This window comes from Malania oleifera, chromosome 9 (genome assembly GCF_029873635.1).
Source record: "Malania oleifera isolate guangnan ecotype guangnan chromosome 9, ASM2987363v1, whole genome shotgun sequence".
NCBI lineage: Eukaryota > Viridiplantae > Streptophyta > Magnoliopsida > Santalales > Ximeniaceae > Malania > Malania oleifera.
This window is the reverse complement of record NC_080425.1, coordinates 38,984,108-39,000,844: the sequence shown is the minus strand read 5'-3', so window position 1 is coordinate 39,000,844 and position 16,737 is coordinate 38,984,108. Positions and strand designations below refer to the sequence as shown.

Below are 16,737 nucleotides of genomic sequence, written 5' to 3'. Positions count from 1 at the left end.
CCAATTAGAGTGAGCTGCTAGAGAGAGCAACAAACGAATTGAGTTCATCTTGGCTGCTGGAGCAAATGTTTCCTGGTAGTCAATTCCATATGTTTGAGTGAACCCCTTCGTCCTGCTTTGTACCTTTCTATACTCCCATCAGCCTTGAATTTTACTGTAAATACCCATTTACAGCCAACAGTCTTCTTCCCCTCTGGTAGGTCACCAATTTCCCAAGTGCTGTTAGCAATTAGTGCATCCATCCCTTCTTGAATAGCCAATCTCCATTCCAGGTGATCTAGTGCTTCCTGAATGGTTCTTGGAATAAATAGATGAGAAAAATTTGAAGTAAAGGCCTTTTGAGAACCGAAGAGTCTATGATACGATGGATGGTTGGAAATAGGACGTGTGGTACAAGTTCTAACTCCTTTCCTAAGGGCAATGGACAGGTCAAGATAAGAAGAATTATCAAAACAAGGATTTGGAGAAGAAAAAGTACCTGGAGTATGTGGAGGACCAACTTGTGTAGGTGATGACGATTGGTCTTGCTCTAAATTTGAAGAAAGAACTCTATTATTATGATGATTTCTTCTTTTGGTATAAACACGAAGCTCAGATGAGAGAATATTTGATAGTACTTCTCTCACTGTTTGTGAATCAAGTATGCCTTGTATAGGTAGACTAGGATTTCCATTTTTTTCACTAGTTAAAGTATGGTTCCCTGACCCTTTAAAGAGTGGATATCAATGTCAAGGAAAACATTTGGAAGAGGCTTAGAGGTTTTCCACTCATCTTCAGTTTCCTTTTACTCTCCCTGAACATAGTTATGGCCAAAAAAAGGCTGGTTTTCAATAAAAAACATCTATTTGGTCAGAGGGTTAAAACATTTGTACCCTAATTTATTTGGGGCATATCCAAAGAAAACGCATTTTTCTGCGCTAGGATCAAGCTTGGATCGAAGATTGGTAGGTATATGAACAAAAATAGTGCATCCAAACTCTTTTAGTGGCAGGTCTAATGTTATCTGACATGTAGGAAACAATTTTTTTAGGCAATCTAAGGGAGTGATGTATTTTAGCACTCAAGTAGGCATCCTATTAATGAGATAATAGGCAGTTAAAATAGCATCACCCCACTGATATTTAGGAATTTGCATTGAAAACATTAGGGCCCGTGCAACCTCTAACAAATGGCCATTTTTCCTCTCAGCAATGCCATTTTGTTGTGGGGTGTCACGACAAGTGGATTGATGTTGAATACCCTTTGTTGAAAGAAACGTTCCTAAACATTTGTTAAAATATTCAGTACCATTATCAATTCTAAGGATACTGATTTTCGATTGGACCTGGGTTTCAACCATATTATAAAAATCCTGAAAAAAAATTTCAACCTCAGATTTGTCACTCAATAAGAACACCCAACACAAATGTGTATGATCATCAATAAACGTAACAAACCATTTCTTACCAAAAGTAGTAGTGGTTTTTTAGGGACCTCAAACATCACTATGAACTAAATAAAAAGGTTTGGAAGAATGATAAGCTTTTTATTGATAGGTGCTTCGGTGACATTTGGATATGTGGCAAACATCACAATGAAGAGAATTGCAATCTAGTTTTTTAAATAGGTTAGGAAAAAAGTGTCTCAAATAGAGAAAACTAGGATGTCCTAGTCTAATATGCCAAAGCATTATTTGTTCACGTACAAAAACAGAACTAGTACTACTACTCAAACCCTGAGCTTGTTTATTGTTGAATAAAGTCTCATCGAAGTAGTAGAGTTCATCAATCATCCTAGCACTACCAATCATCCTCCCCGAGAGTTAGTCCTGAAATTCACAATGGGAATCAAAGAAAATGACACAACAATTAGAATCCCGTGAGAGTTTACTAATAAACAGCAGGTTACAAGCAAGTTTAGGGATGTGAAGGACAGATTTGAGTTCTATTTTTTTGGAGATTTGGACAAAACCTGTTCCAGCAACAGATGAAAAACTTCCATCTGCAATTCTAATCTTTTTATTACCAGAACAAAGAAGAATAATATTGAAACAATTGTGAGGTTGGTTATATGATCAAATGCACCAGAATCAATAATCCATGGTGCAAGATTTAAGCAACAAGGGTAGGCAGTAGATTTATCAACTGTTTGGGCCAATGAACCACTAGGAAGACTAGAGGCAGAAGTAGATTGCCGCAGTTGAAGAAGATGATCCACCTGCTCAGAACTTAGGAAATTAGCTTCATTGGCTTTAGGGACTGCATGATTGCTACCAGAGGGTCCAGATTTGTTGCTCTTCCAATTTGCTGGCTTTCCATGGAGTTTCCAACAATTTTCTCAAGCGTGGTGTGGCTTATTGCAATAGTCACACCATACTTGAGGCTTATCTTCCAACCTCCTTTGATTAGAGTAAGACCGTTGTACAGAAATATTGGCAGTAGCCAAATCTGTGTTACCAGCAGCATGAGGAGCAAGATTATTGGCAGCAAGTAGAGCAAATTTTTCCATAGTCTCATCCTCCTTTTTCTTCATCATCACACTCCTTCGACAATCTTCTTGTCATACTTCAGAAAATACTTCCTTGAGTGGGGATAGAGGCTGTCTCCCTAGTATTCTTCCCCTTACTTCATCATACTCATCATTAAGTCCAATCAAGAATTTAAAAATTCTTGCATTCTCCACCCTCTTCTTATTGTGATTGCAATCAGCAGGATTTTTCCATTCATAATCATTGAATAAATCCAGATCTTGCCATAGGCCCTTAAGAACATTCAAATACCTTGTTACACTGCCGTCTCCTTGATAAGTATTGCTGATCTTCTGCTGCAGTTCATAAATCTGAGAGTAATTCCCAAGGTCAGAGTACATCTGACTCACATTGTCCCAAAGTTCCTTTGCAGTAGAATAGCACTTGTAATTAGCACTAATCTCTTCATCCATAGCATTCACGAGCCATGCCATAACCATGGAATTTTCAGCATCCCATATAGCATAAGATGGGTCTGTCTTCTCAAGCTCCTTAGCTTCACCAGTCAAGTATCCTATCTTCCCTCTTCCACGAATATACATCCTGACAGATTGTGACCACCACAGGAAGTTGGCCTCATTCAATCATATATTGTTAATTTGGACAGAGTAAGGTTCAGAATGGGTAGGTCTGGTTTCAAGTTTGGTTTCGGGTTTAGCTTTGTTTGAAGTTTCAGCCATGGCTACAGCAACAAAAGAGATTAGGGTCCAGTTGAACAAGGAAGAAAACCCTATAGAGATTAAGGTCAAATTGGAGCCGCCAAGGGAAACTAGGGTTTACACTAGGCCAAGAGCCGAATCTAGCTCTAATACCATCTAGAATGAGATAGCTTCTTGTGGAAATAATTTTCATTAATCATAACATAGGTACAGGTCTGTATAAATAGATGTACAACAGAAGAATAGAAGGAAAGAACCAAAGATGCTAACTTCTAAGGAACCTAAATATTCTAGGACATTCACACATTTACAGCCGAGATTCTCTTAGAAAAATAGGAAAGTTGACTAAATAGATTTGAAACTTTCCAACAATTATAAATAAAGGGAGAGACCTATCATTGAAGTTAGGTCTTCCATTTTTCTAATTATTCAATAGTAGGGATGAATAATTCCTAAGTAAGAAGTGATGAGTGTTGTGTTTTTTGCTATTCTGAATATTGCAATGGTTTGCTAAAAGGTTTGATGTCCGGAAAACCATGGAAATTACTGGTTTTGGCTATTAAAAGTAAATAGTGGGAACCAGCCTTATGCAACTAGATTACCAATATGTTCAAAAACAATTTTCAAACCACTAAACATGCTAGAGATCTAAAATTTATGAACATTCCTCCATGAGTATGAGCTGTCTCGACAATGCTGGAGATCTCTGTGTAGCCTTCCAGAAGTATCTCATGCTGTCTCAACAATGCTGCAACTACTTTCAAGAGGTTGCTTCTTTATGAGGAAAACAATGGATGGACAAAATTCAAGTACTAGACTTTAAGGGATATCAAAATAAATCTTTCATGCCACGTTGTCAAAGTGGAAATTTTTTTTAATCCAAGGCACTGTATTATTGAATCTGATATGCAGATTTGCATCACTAATCTTCAATTAAAAGATAAATATGAAGAAGCATCTGCCTTTTTGGATTTTTCTTGCTACTGCTTCAGTGTTTGTACAGCTAGACCATTGAACATCCACCCCATTCAAATACTCCTCTAAATATGTGGAATAACAGGAGTTGCATCCACACAAAAAAGTTTAATCCTCTCAAACCCAACTCTTCTCCCATAAAAATTAAAACTTATCTCATTGACTAATCTATGAACCAAAAATTTCTAACAAAAATTTGACTAAATTTTATGAGGAAAGAAATTTAAGAGAGAAGAAAAAGATGCAAGGAGGAGGGCAAAGAATCTTACAACCAGTCAAAAGAAAAAGTATCCACCAAACACACCTAGAGGGGCAAAGCATTCCAGTATCACTGCAGATTGGTTAACTCTAATGACGAGTTTAAAATATTCATTCACAGCATGCCCAAGTAGAGCAACAAAAACCACTCTGCTTGAAATCAAAGTAGAAGTAGCAATACCCTTGGGATTCTAGCATTCCACTCCAACCAAATGCATCAAATGATTGCATAACTTGCACAAAGCACTAAATAGATTACTCCACACACTTCAAGAAAAAGAACAACGCAAAAAATAAACTGAAAAAAAGTGAGCACGCCTACCCACTACCATAACAAAGGATGCACACATCCCATGACAGTGCCTCACCAGGTATTCTGCACTGAAGCAATGGCAGTCATTTTATTCAAGACTGCAATCCAAGTGAAAGCATTTAATTCAAGGAAACTTAAGTTTTCAAAGAAATATGTAAGAGAAAATGATTGGTACCAAGAACATGAGTCAAAAGAGCAAAGAAAAATGTTGTAAAGTTGGAGAAGAAAAGAAGAGAACAACAGAAGCAAAGAAGAAGAAAGAAAAAGAAAAAGAAGAAGAAGCGTAGTTTCCTGGAGCCTTAAATACAGCTCCAGGTCTTCTATTATATAATAATAATAAGTCTTAAAGGAAAAAAATACTCGCTCACAAAACCTGATTTTTGAAATAACATATTCTCTTCTAACACTCCGCCTTAAGCTAAAAGTGCATAAGTATCACCCAACCCCAGCTTGTTACAACCATTAGGCAAGACAGACTTAAATAAAAGGCTTTGTGAAAACATTACCCAACTTATTTACAAATTTCACAAAAGGAGTCCTCACAACCCTATTCAACACAAGATATGTCACCAAATCACATTCAACTTCGATGTGCTTTGTCCTCTCATGAAATGTTGGATTGTTAGCAATATAAATGACAGATTGATTAGAAGAAAATATATCCATTTGCTTCATTACCAAAAATCCATATTTGAGATCTCGGAATTCTGCTCCAGCACTATATCCAGTAGTTTGTTTTTTGCTACGTAGTAACAAGATTACGTCTCACGAATGTACAGTATCCATTAGTAGACCTTCGATCATAGCCAACCCAATCTGTTTTAGAGTATCCCACAATCTCATAGTTTTTATTACATTTATATATCAAACCTTTCTAAGAGAGCCTTTAAGGTACTTTAAAATCCTATAAACAACATCCTAATGTGGTTGTTTAGGATTTTCCAATAACTAAAAACCTTTGATAGGAGAGCCTTTAAGAACTCCAAAATCTTATAAACAACATCCTACTGTGGTTATTTGGGGATTTCCATAAATTAACTCACCACCCTTACTACAAAAGACATGTCAAATCTAGTTGACAGTGCAACAACATTACTGTACAATAGGGTTGATAATAAATTTTAAACGTATTCAAGAATTTAATCCTATCTCATATTTTGAGACATTCACCAAACTTGTCAAAGGTTATGAAATGAATACACAATACAAGGCATATCATATACATGGAGCAGAAAATTAAGAATAGTTGGTGACTCAAATGGTTTAAGAAATATGTTTCAATTTGCAGGCTACTAAGCTGTTGGACTTAGGTTTATGACAGAACAGATTGACAGGCATTAAGTCTTATCTAGACGGTTAAGAAAAATTTGAGAAACTAAGTCATTGCTAAATAGCGAGTTGAACTTCTGAAATGGAAGTTCCTCAAAATCACTATCAAACATGAAAATAATAATAATAATAATTTTATTCTATTTTTTATTGAAAAGGAGAAGTTACCCAATATGAATAATAAAAATAAAAAAATATTACACACCTCACGATGGACCATAGGATCCCTCACAATCCCACCACTTCCAACCTGAAAGGAAATAAAATTCCCAATTTAGAAATAAATGTGAGCAAGAAATCTATCCATGCAGACAAGAGTATAATTTTTATATGGAACCCAGCCAACCCAGCCAACCATCTTATAGTATGTAACATCCGCTGGATTTCACTTTTGACATTTAGGTGCTATAAATTCCTACTTAAAACCAATTCATATGATATAGGGTCAAACTGTATTTCCATTGTATAAATAACTCATAAAGTGTGCTAAGAGATGAAGATGAATCAAAGCAAATGGAGACATTCTAAAAATATCGATCATGTCATGCACATCATCATGGACAAAAAATATTGTTTAAATTTTATCCAAGCAAATAATCTTCAATATGTCAACCCATTCTTCTTTTTAATTTTTGAAAGCATAGGTGGACAATCCAACTATCTTATTGCATTAAATCTAAGCATCAGTTACAAACACCTGGGATCTGTTTGGGGCCATAACACCATAGAGTTCAAGCTTGGATTTGGTGTTGTGTGAAATTCAACAAAAACTCAATACAATTTCGCATTACATTTTGTACAAATCCACAAAATTCCAAATCCTGCTCACAGGTGTTGAATAGCGTTGGTTTTTAATATAAGGTTGACTTCAGCATGGGTTTTAGGGCTACATTATGCCTACGATTCCTTCTAGGATGCTGTAATTTTGTTCTTTGGTCGTGGCTGCTTCTTGAAATTCTGGAGTCCTATTGTGTGCTGGAGTATTCTGCCCCAATTTTGTTTTGTTGCTGGAGTCCTATTGTCTTATTGAAAGAAATGTGGAGCCTTGAATTTTATGATCTAGTTATATGTGGGTGCCGGTTTGCATGAAGAAACAATTAAGATTTTATGGGTTGAGGAATGTTGTTTTTTTTATATTCTTGAATTTGAATCTTGACTTGAGATTGAAGAATTCTTGCAATCTCTCATTGCTTAAATATTCTTCAACTGATCTTTGTTAGCAGCATCATTTCTACTGTCAAAGGGTACTTGCTGTAGTATTTTCAGTCGGTTGTCATTACCTTTTTATTTCAGCCACCTGTGAGATCTTCTCCTCTCTTTTTATTTTTTTTCTTATTACTATTATTATTATTTTTCCAACAGTTGGTTAGTAGTAGAGAATTTGTGTTTCTGATTTATAGGCTTCATATATGCATTTTTGTGTTTTCCATTTGCAAGTCTTGGAGTATAAATTTTTTTTCAAAAGTACCATTCCACAATTTTCTTTTCTTTTTTTTTTTGTTTTTTTGTTTTTTAGTCTAGCTTGGATTCACACCCAAAATTGTATGCTTTACATTTTTCTTTTTCAAATGCATTATATTGTTTGTGGGGTTTCTACTAGTTGTAAGGTATGATTTAGAAAATTGTCTATGTGAAATAAGTTTGCAACATATATATACTCAAAACATATATATTGCCTGTGTAATACAAATTATCTTTGTACACATAGCCGATCCCAACCTCAGATAAAGAAGTAGGGTTGCATTAGGCATGATCTTGAATTTCCATGAAATTGTCAAAATTTCAGTCTAAATTTTCGGTTTCCGTGAGCCTCAATATCGAAATGGCAGTCGATTTCCATCTTGCATAATTTCCATTGAAATCTCAACGAATAATCCGAAATTTATCGAAATCATGAAATTTTAGCTAAACTTGTCGAAATTTTAACTATGTAATGAAATTTCCTCAGAATTCAAATGAGAGATTTAGGAGTGAAGTGAAATTTCTATCTTAATTTGTTTTATTTATTTTTATCGAAAAAAAAAATTATTATAAGAACTTTTGAAATAATATGAAAAAATAAACTCACAACAACATTTTATTTAACCATTCATGTCTAAATTATCATTATTTGTATAATAAATAATATTCAAACAATTTATGAATTTCATTTGTATTAACTCAATATGTTTAATGCACATTATCTTACAAATAAGTTTGATACTCATACTATATTACAACTTTTCCACCTCAAAGACAATATAGATGTAATTAAATTGCAATGTATTAGTTCTAAAATTTACATTATTATGTCTGTTAACCATATCTAAAGTTTGACAAAGAATTCCATGCTTTACTAGTAATTTACATTATTTTTTCAAATTGAAATCAAAATTGACATCGAAATTGAAATTTCTATCGAAATTTTTGTACTTTTGGAGCCTTTAAATTTGAGTCGAAATCAAAATTTAATGCATTGGTGTTAGGTAGCGTAGCTGACAGCCAGCATAAGACTTTGTCAGATCTTATTATCATGAATTCTTACCAAATTCATCTAGGTCAAGAGAATAGACAAGGTTAGTATAGAAGGGAGAGTGCTAATAAGTTAGCAGAAGAGATTAGCAACTTGGAATATAGGGACTCTTATGGGTAAAAATATGAAAATAGTGGAAATAATGTTTAGAAGGAAAATTAATTTAATATGCCTTCAAAAGACGAAATGGGTAGGAGAGAAAGCTAGAAAATTTGGGAAAACAGGATTTAAATTTTAATACACTAGTAAAGAGAAACACAAAAACAATAGGAGATAAGATCATTAAAATCAAGATAGCTTTAGATTTGGAGATAGTGAACGTCATTAGTGTGTATGCTCTTCAAATAGGCTTAGTAGAAATCTTAAAAGAATTTTGGAAAGATATGGATAGTATTTTGCAAGCGATAACAATGTCTGAAAAGACATTCATTGGAGCTAATTTGAATGGACACATTGAAAAGGATAATAAAGGATATGAGAGGATACATAAAGGCCATGGATATGGAGATAAAAATAAGGGCAGTGGTATAATCTTAAATTTTTCCATGCCTTACGATTTGGTTATATTGAATACTTGCTTTATAAAAAGAGAACACTTAACAATTTTCAATATTGGATATAATAAAAGCCAAATATATTTTTTCTTAACTAGAATAGGGATCGTCTATCTTGCAAGGATTGTAAAGTTAACCCAATAGAAAGTTTGGCTACATAACATAAAGTCTTAGTATTAGATATACATATTAAAAAATGGAAGAGAAAGAGTAACATAAATCAATACAAAAGGACTAGATGATGGAGCTTGAAGGGAGATGATATAGTAAAATTCAAAGACAAAATGATCAAAAAGTGTGATTGGACAGTAGGGAGTAAGGTAGATGCAAATACTATTTGGAATAAAATGGCTAATTTTATCATAAGGAATTAGCATATAATATGGCAAAATTGTAGAAATATAGAAAATTTAAAGAGACGGGGGGAAAAAAAAAAAAAAACAACCCATTAGTAAAGCTAAACATAGAGCTTATGATACTTTATATAGTCATATACAAAAGAAGAATAAAAAGACATAAATAAACTTACTAGAGTTAGAGAAAGAAAATGCAAAGACTTCGGTGATGTAAAATGTATGAAGGATGAAAATGATAATGTCTTAATTGGAGAAGCAGACACAAAGAGAAGTGGCGAAGATACTTTGGTAAGCTGTTTAATGAAAACTAAAATGAAAGATTGAACTTGGAAGTGACAAATGAAGAGAAGACTAAAAATAGGAGATTTATTTGCAAAATTAGAGTCCTTGAAGTTAAGGTGGTGTTAAGAAATCTAAAAAGTGATAAATCTATGGGATCAAATAAAATACCAATTGAAGTTTGGAAATGTTTAGGGAATGAAGGAAATATTTGGTTAACTAAACTATTCAACACTACTATAAAAATCAAGAAAATGCCAAAAGAATGGAGGAAAACTATGTTAGTACCTTTATACAAAAATAAAGATACTTTGGAAAGCTGTTTAATGAAAACCAAAATGAAAGACTGAACTTGGAAGTGACAAATGAAGAGAAGACTAAAAATAGGAGATTTATTTACAAAATTAGAGTCCTTGAAGTTAAGATGGCGTTAAGAAATCTAAAAAGTGATAAATCTATGGGATCAAATAAAATACCAATTGAAGTTTGGAAATGTTTAGGGAATGAAGGAAATATTTGGTTAACTAAACTGTTCAACACTGCTATAAAAATCAAGAAAATGCCAAAAGAATGGAGGAAAACCACGTTAGTACCTTTATACAAATATAAAGGAGATATTCAAAATTATAATAACTAATAACTGTCGTGGGATTAAGAGAATGAGTCATACGATAAAATTATGGAAAAGAGTAATTAAACATAGAATAAGACTAGAAACAAGGATTTCAAAAAATCAATTAGGTTTTATCTTAGGGAGATCAACAACAGAAGCTATTTATTTTTAAAAAAGTTAAATGAAAAAGTTTAGGGAAAAGAAGGGGGACTTGCATATGGTTTTTATTGATAATCAAGAAACTATTAGCACTAAAATATTTCAATATCCTAGATTTATTATGCAAGTGAAAGGGGAAATTGAGATGTAATGCACAGAATTAAAGTAGGTGGGTAAAATGAAAGAGTGTGTCAGACCTGTTGTGTGAACCCTTTAAATTAGAAGGGATGTTTTTTAAGACAGCTACAAGGCCAGCAATTCTTTAAGGTTCAGAGTGTTGGGCAACTTAGAAACAACATGTACAAAAAGTAAAATTTGCTGAAATGCAAATGTTAAGGTGGAAAAAGTTGTTGAAATGCAGGGATCGTAGAGAACTTGTGTGTAGGAGTGAGTTAGTTGTTGTTTCTAGCATGAAAAGGGGTAGAAGTAGGCCTAAAATAACTTGGAATGAGGTAGTGAGGAAGGATTTTTAATTTTATAGGGGAAAACGCTCTTGATCGGGTGAATTGGCGAAAAAGGATTCATGTAGTCGACCCCACGTAGTGGGACTTAAGGCTTGTTATTGTTGTTGTTGTTGCTGTTGTTGTTGCTGGGTTGTTGGTTTGTTCTAGTTTCTGATTGCCTTCCTTGCTGTAGAATGATTCCCTTTCCCTGGTACAATATGTTGTGTGTCCTATGCTGTATAAGTGTGTTGTTATGAAAGTGTCAATGTGTAAATTACAATAATAAAATTGGCTGCTTCTGCCAATTATCTTATATGGTGACAATGGTCGCCGGCAATGAGCAATGCCAAAGGTGGGACAAGAGCTATCAAAGAAACCCCTAAAAGTCCAACTCTAAGCTGTTCTTGGAGAAAGGAGTGTGCCAAAAACAAGAATACGAAAGCCTATGCAAGCGCAACAAAGTAATTACATAATAGAAATTGCAACTTATCTACCAAGCCATCTCATGGACAAGACAGGGGTAACACCTGGAGTCAAGATGGTTCTTTCAAAGCTAAACTACTGAATATAAAGTGACTGTAGAGGGAACTGATTCCTTCCTATCAGCTCCCCATGAGGATTGGTAGTCAAATCCAACTATTAAAATGCCCTTTCTTGGGGGTACCGAGTATCCCCCTTTTTAAGTGGTAAAAACAATGAAGAGAAGATGTTAAGCAATAAAGGCTGAATGTCTTGCAATATCCAATACTTTAGTTGCGGCAAGTGAGATATTATTTGACAAATTAATGATTTTTAGGTTCCCAGAGCATCAAGAAGAGTGCAGTTTAATGGTTTCCAAGCAACTTGGAATCTTTTTGTCTCAAAACCACCTGATTTGCAATTTTTAGCAAGTTGGCATTTAAGTTATGGTCCGTAGTCTTTGAAGTAGTACTAATCTTTGAACATGGAAAACTATATTTTGTACATTTTACTATGCTTGGGAGCAAGCCTCATTCATAAATAATTCTTATCTCTATAATCAGGAGAATAAGAATATTACTTTAAATGAAGCCTTTGGCTTCCCTCTAGTTCTGTTTCTTTGGTGGATTCCATTCAGTGGTGATTTTTTTTTTACTATGTATTGCTAGGTACCATAAATTACCACGAAATTGTCGAAATTCCTGCTTTCCACCACATTTGAAATTGAAGTGGTAGTCAATTTTCGTTCTATAAAATTTCTGTCAGCATACCTACAAATCTCCCGAAATTTATCAAAATCTCCAAAATTTTAGTGAAAGGTTGAAATTTTCAACGAAATTTCAATGAAATTCAAATTTGATATTCAAAACCCAAATTGAAAATTTTATCTTAAATTTATCCCCTTTTCTCATTGAAACTAAAGATATATGAATAGCTTTCAGACTTTTGAAATTATATGAAGAATTAAACATAGATATTAGCTACAACATTTTACTTGCCCGTTTGTCTAAATCATATGTATTTGTATAACAAATAATATAATTGATTTATATGAAACTTATACACCTTATACACCACATACTTGTCGTTGATCTATTTTATTTATAATATTGGGAAATTAAGTAAAACCTCTATGATTTTATCAAAAACAAAGTTTTATTATGATCACCAAACCACCCAGTAGTTTTCAAAATTATGAAAAGTAATACCATTAGTTTTTTATTTTCCTCAAGAAAATCAGTATACTAGATGCAAGTGCTATTTTTTATGGACATAAATGCCCTTAATAATAATACTCTTGTTTTTAAACATCCAAAGAGCTATTGAACTATTTGCTATAAACCCCATTATTATTGAATATATGAATTTGAGAAGAATGCACCCAATGCCTATTATTGGTGTCATAAAATCAAATACTGCTTCTTTGGTTCACAATTGAGCTGAAAAAATTCCCCTCAACTATGTGGATGCCACTAGAGGATTTGTAACTTATAAAAAACGTTAAATTTCACATTGTGTAATTGCCATATGTTAATAGCTTAATAATGGAGACCATTTCTTATGTATGAACATGGAACTGAGCCATGTAAAAGCTAGTTTGATTTTTGCGTAAATTATATATCACAATTCTTCATATAATGGAGATAATTTTATTCATAAACATGGAATTGAGACCATGCAAATGCCAATCGGATCTAGTATAAATGATATATGAAGATTATGTACATGCAATTAAGCCCATTCAAATGCTAAATCAGATTAAGTATAAATCATTCACCAAGATTATGATACATCAAGATTATGTACATGCAATTAAGCCAATTCAAATGCTAATCATATTAAGTATAAATCATACACCAAGATTATGTACATGCAACTACATGCACTTGCATATATATAATAATGTACATACCTCTATATACATCCTTAAATATTAGAGGGTTGTTTTAGTCTCGTCGAAACATTGTTCTCAGTAAGTAATAAGTCTTATCTTCTTCCAACCCAAACAGTTTGATTACAGCATCCTTGAGATGCTCAGATTTTTTTTTCTTTTGCTAACTCTATGAAATTCTCCCTTGAATTTTATATGTATATATATAAATGAATATCAGTTGATAATATACATATGTATTTAGTTAACATATTAATCATGTACACCCTGCCTCTTATGCACTCAATGTCCTATATTTTTTCAAACACAGTTGGCAGAAAGGTTGCATTAGGTAGTTGACTTCTTAGATCTCTATAATATGAATCCTTTTAAATTATTCATTGGGGCATCCCCTATGGGCAATGTGTTGCACTTATATCCTAATGTGTAGCAAAAAATGGTGAGGGTGGGTTAGCATGTTGCCTCGAAGTGATGCACCAAGTCAACAATCAAAGTACGGTGTTAAATATGCGATGATTCATGCATTGGGTGGGTAAGGAAGTTAGTTCAAGAAAATGGGCTTAGATTAGCAAGTTGGAATATAGGGACACTTACGAGTAAAAGCGTGGAGATAGTTGACACAATGACTATAAGAAAAATTAACATAATATGCCTTCAAGAAACTAAAAGGGTAGGGGAGAAACTAGAGAAATTAAAAAATAAGGATATAAATTTTGGTACACTAGAAAAGATAAACATAAGAATGGGGTAGGAATTGTAGACTACACCGGGTTGCTAGAAATAAAGAACTAGTAGATCACACACACACAACAAGTAGCCTTGCTAGCCATTCAATTGAGTCCTCCAAGGAGATTCAGAAGCAACAAAACTCTCCACTCTAAAGATACAGGCACCACTTTAGAGATGCAGAGTTTAAAAAGATAAAGTTCAACACTTCGAAAAGAGATATAAAACTCAAAAGAAACAAGTCAAAGGCCAAAGTCTACATTTTTCATTCAAAAACCACTCTCTATTATGCTTAGACATGCCTTCAAATGCTTTTATAGACTTAGAACAGCCATCCAAGAAAAGGAAAATGCTACTTCATGTTTTTCCTCTAAAAACAATCAACTTAAACAAAAACAAAAACTCAAAAGAGCTTAACATGGTTTCCTACATGGAGGATCCAACCACACACATAGAAAGCTTAAATTTGCAGACTAAAGATTAATATTCAAACGATCATAACTTCTACAAGAAAATTAAACTACTGTGCAACTTAATCTACTAAAAAGTGCGCTTCTTCAACTCTAATTCCATAGGTGATGTACATATTTTCAAGCTCAAGAACGTTTTCAAAATTAGGCTTAAATTGAACCAAAACAACTTCAAGAACTGAATTTGTTTCCCTCATTAAGTCACCTTCTAGGAGCAAAAATTCACTTGAACTCATTAAGCACACTCCTATGTCATAGACAAAGACCTAAAGATAGTGTTGTACCAATCAAAAGATTAGGGGATAGAATCATAAAAATCAAGTTCAAGAGAGAATAAATGTCATTACTGCTTATGCTTCTTGGCTTAGCAAAAAACCAACAACACAATTTGGGAAGATATGGATAGTGTTATACAGCGTATATCAGGGACTAAGAAAATATCCATAGGAGCTTATTTGAATGGACAGATTAAAAAAAGATAATAGAGGTAACGGTTACAAAAGAATGCATGGAAGACATAGGTATTGAGATTAAATAAGTCCAACTATATGATCTTAGACTTTGCCAGATCATACTATCTTATTATAATGAATACATGCTTTAAGAAGAGCAAAGAACACTTAATAACCTCTAAGAGTGGACAAAATAAAAGTCAAATAGATGTTTTCTTAACAAGAGGGTAGATCATTTATTATGTAAGGATTGTGACATTATCCTAGGTGAAAGTTTAACTACACAACATAAAGTTTGGTGTTAGATATAAGTATTAAAAATGGAAAGAAAGGGTAACATAATCAATGCAAGAGAACTAGGTAGTGGAACCTAAAGGGAGAAAATATAATAGAATTTGAAGATAAAATTATCAAAGATGGTGATTGGATTGGACGACAACAGATCATGTTAACACATTGCACTCTTTGGAGTAGTATGGCTAGCTTAATTAAAAAGATAGAAAAAGATATTTTAGGTGAATTTGGAGAAGATTCTCACCTAGCAAAGGAAGTTGGTGGTGGGATTAATATGTCCAAAAATTTCTCTCAATTGTTTGTCTCTTGCCTTTAGCTTTTCTCAAGATAGTTTCCGTTATTTCAAAAGTTTGTCAAGCTTCTTGTGGATCAATATCACTAGCCTTCTCCACATCATTTACTAAACTAGTGATCACATTATTGCCTATTCTAGCAAAACCACCCATCAAAATACGTAAAGGAAAAAAAGAATTTGTTATAAAACAGACAAAAATATAATAACATAGAAAACTTCAAATAGTATTAAAAAAAAAAAAAAAAGGCTTTAGAGAAGCTAAACATAGAGCATATAATAATTTATACGCCAGATTTGATACAAAGGGGAACGAAACGTAAAGCTAGAGAAAGAAAGAGCAAGGACTTAGGTAATGTAAAATAACAAAAACAAAACCAAGCCTTAGTCCCACTAAGTGGGGTCGGCTATATGAATCCTTTTCCGCCAATTTATGCGATCATGGACCATTTATTTTGATAGATTCAAGAATATTAAATCCTTACTCACTATTTCCTCCTAAGTTATTTTAGGTCTACCCCTACCCCTTCTACTACCCCCCACAATAACTAAGTCAATCTTAGGTAATGTAAAATGTGTAAAACAAATACTGGGATAGTGTCTTAAGTTGAACAAGAAGACATAAAAAGAAAGATGAAAAAGTTACTTTAACAAGCTATTTTATGAAAACCTAAGGCTTAAACTTAAGAGTTGACAAATGAGGAAAAGGCAAAAAAAAAAAACTTGCGATTTATTCACAAAGTTAAAGTTAATGAAGTTAAGTTTACTTACAAAAGATAAAAAATTTAAGTTAATGACATCCCAATTGAAGTTTGGAAATACCTAGGTCACAATGAATTACAAATTTACATGGTTAACTGATTTAATTATTTATTGGATAACAAAAGAAACTTCATTAATAGGTAAAGAATTTACAAGGAGAGAGAATATGATATCTCCCAAAAATTAAGAACAACAAAAGTAAAGAAACATCAAACCATCCAAGTTCCTATACAAAAATAAAGAAACATCAAATCAACAAGTTCCTCCAATTCCTTTGTAACTTCGAAAAACTAGCTTCCCTAAAAATTCCAAACCCGATACACCATAAAGAAGCCTCATATTGAATCTTATCACACACCAGTGTCCAATCTAGATTCTTCTCAAAAAAAACCTTAGTTGCGCTCATCTATAACCCCCCATAAGACTGCAAAGATG

At 33.3% G+C, this 16,737-nt stretch overlaps 1 protein-coding gene across 1 annotated transcript in view; it reads right to left on the bottom strand.

Annotated features, from left to right (window-relative positions):
- The window catches only part of LOC131164088 (uncharacterized), a 90,131-nt gene that overhangs the window by 11,220 nt on the left and 62,174 nt on the right, over nt 1-16,737 (bottom strand). Inside the window, exon 8 of the mRNA XM_058121049.1 lies at nt 6,246-6,290. Within this exon, the coding sequence (XP_057977032.1) occupies nt 6,246-6,290 (45 nt within the window). The remainder of the gene's footprint in view (nt 1-6,245; nt 6,291-16,737) is intronic.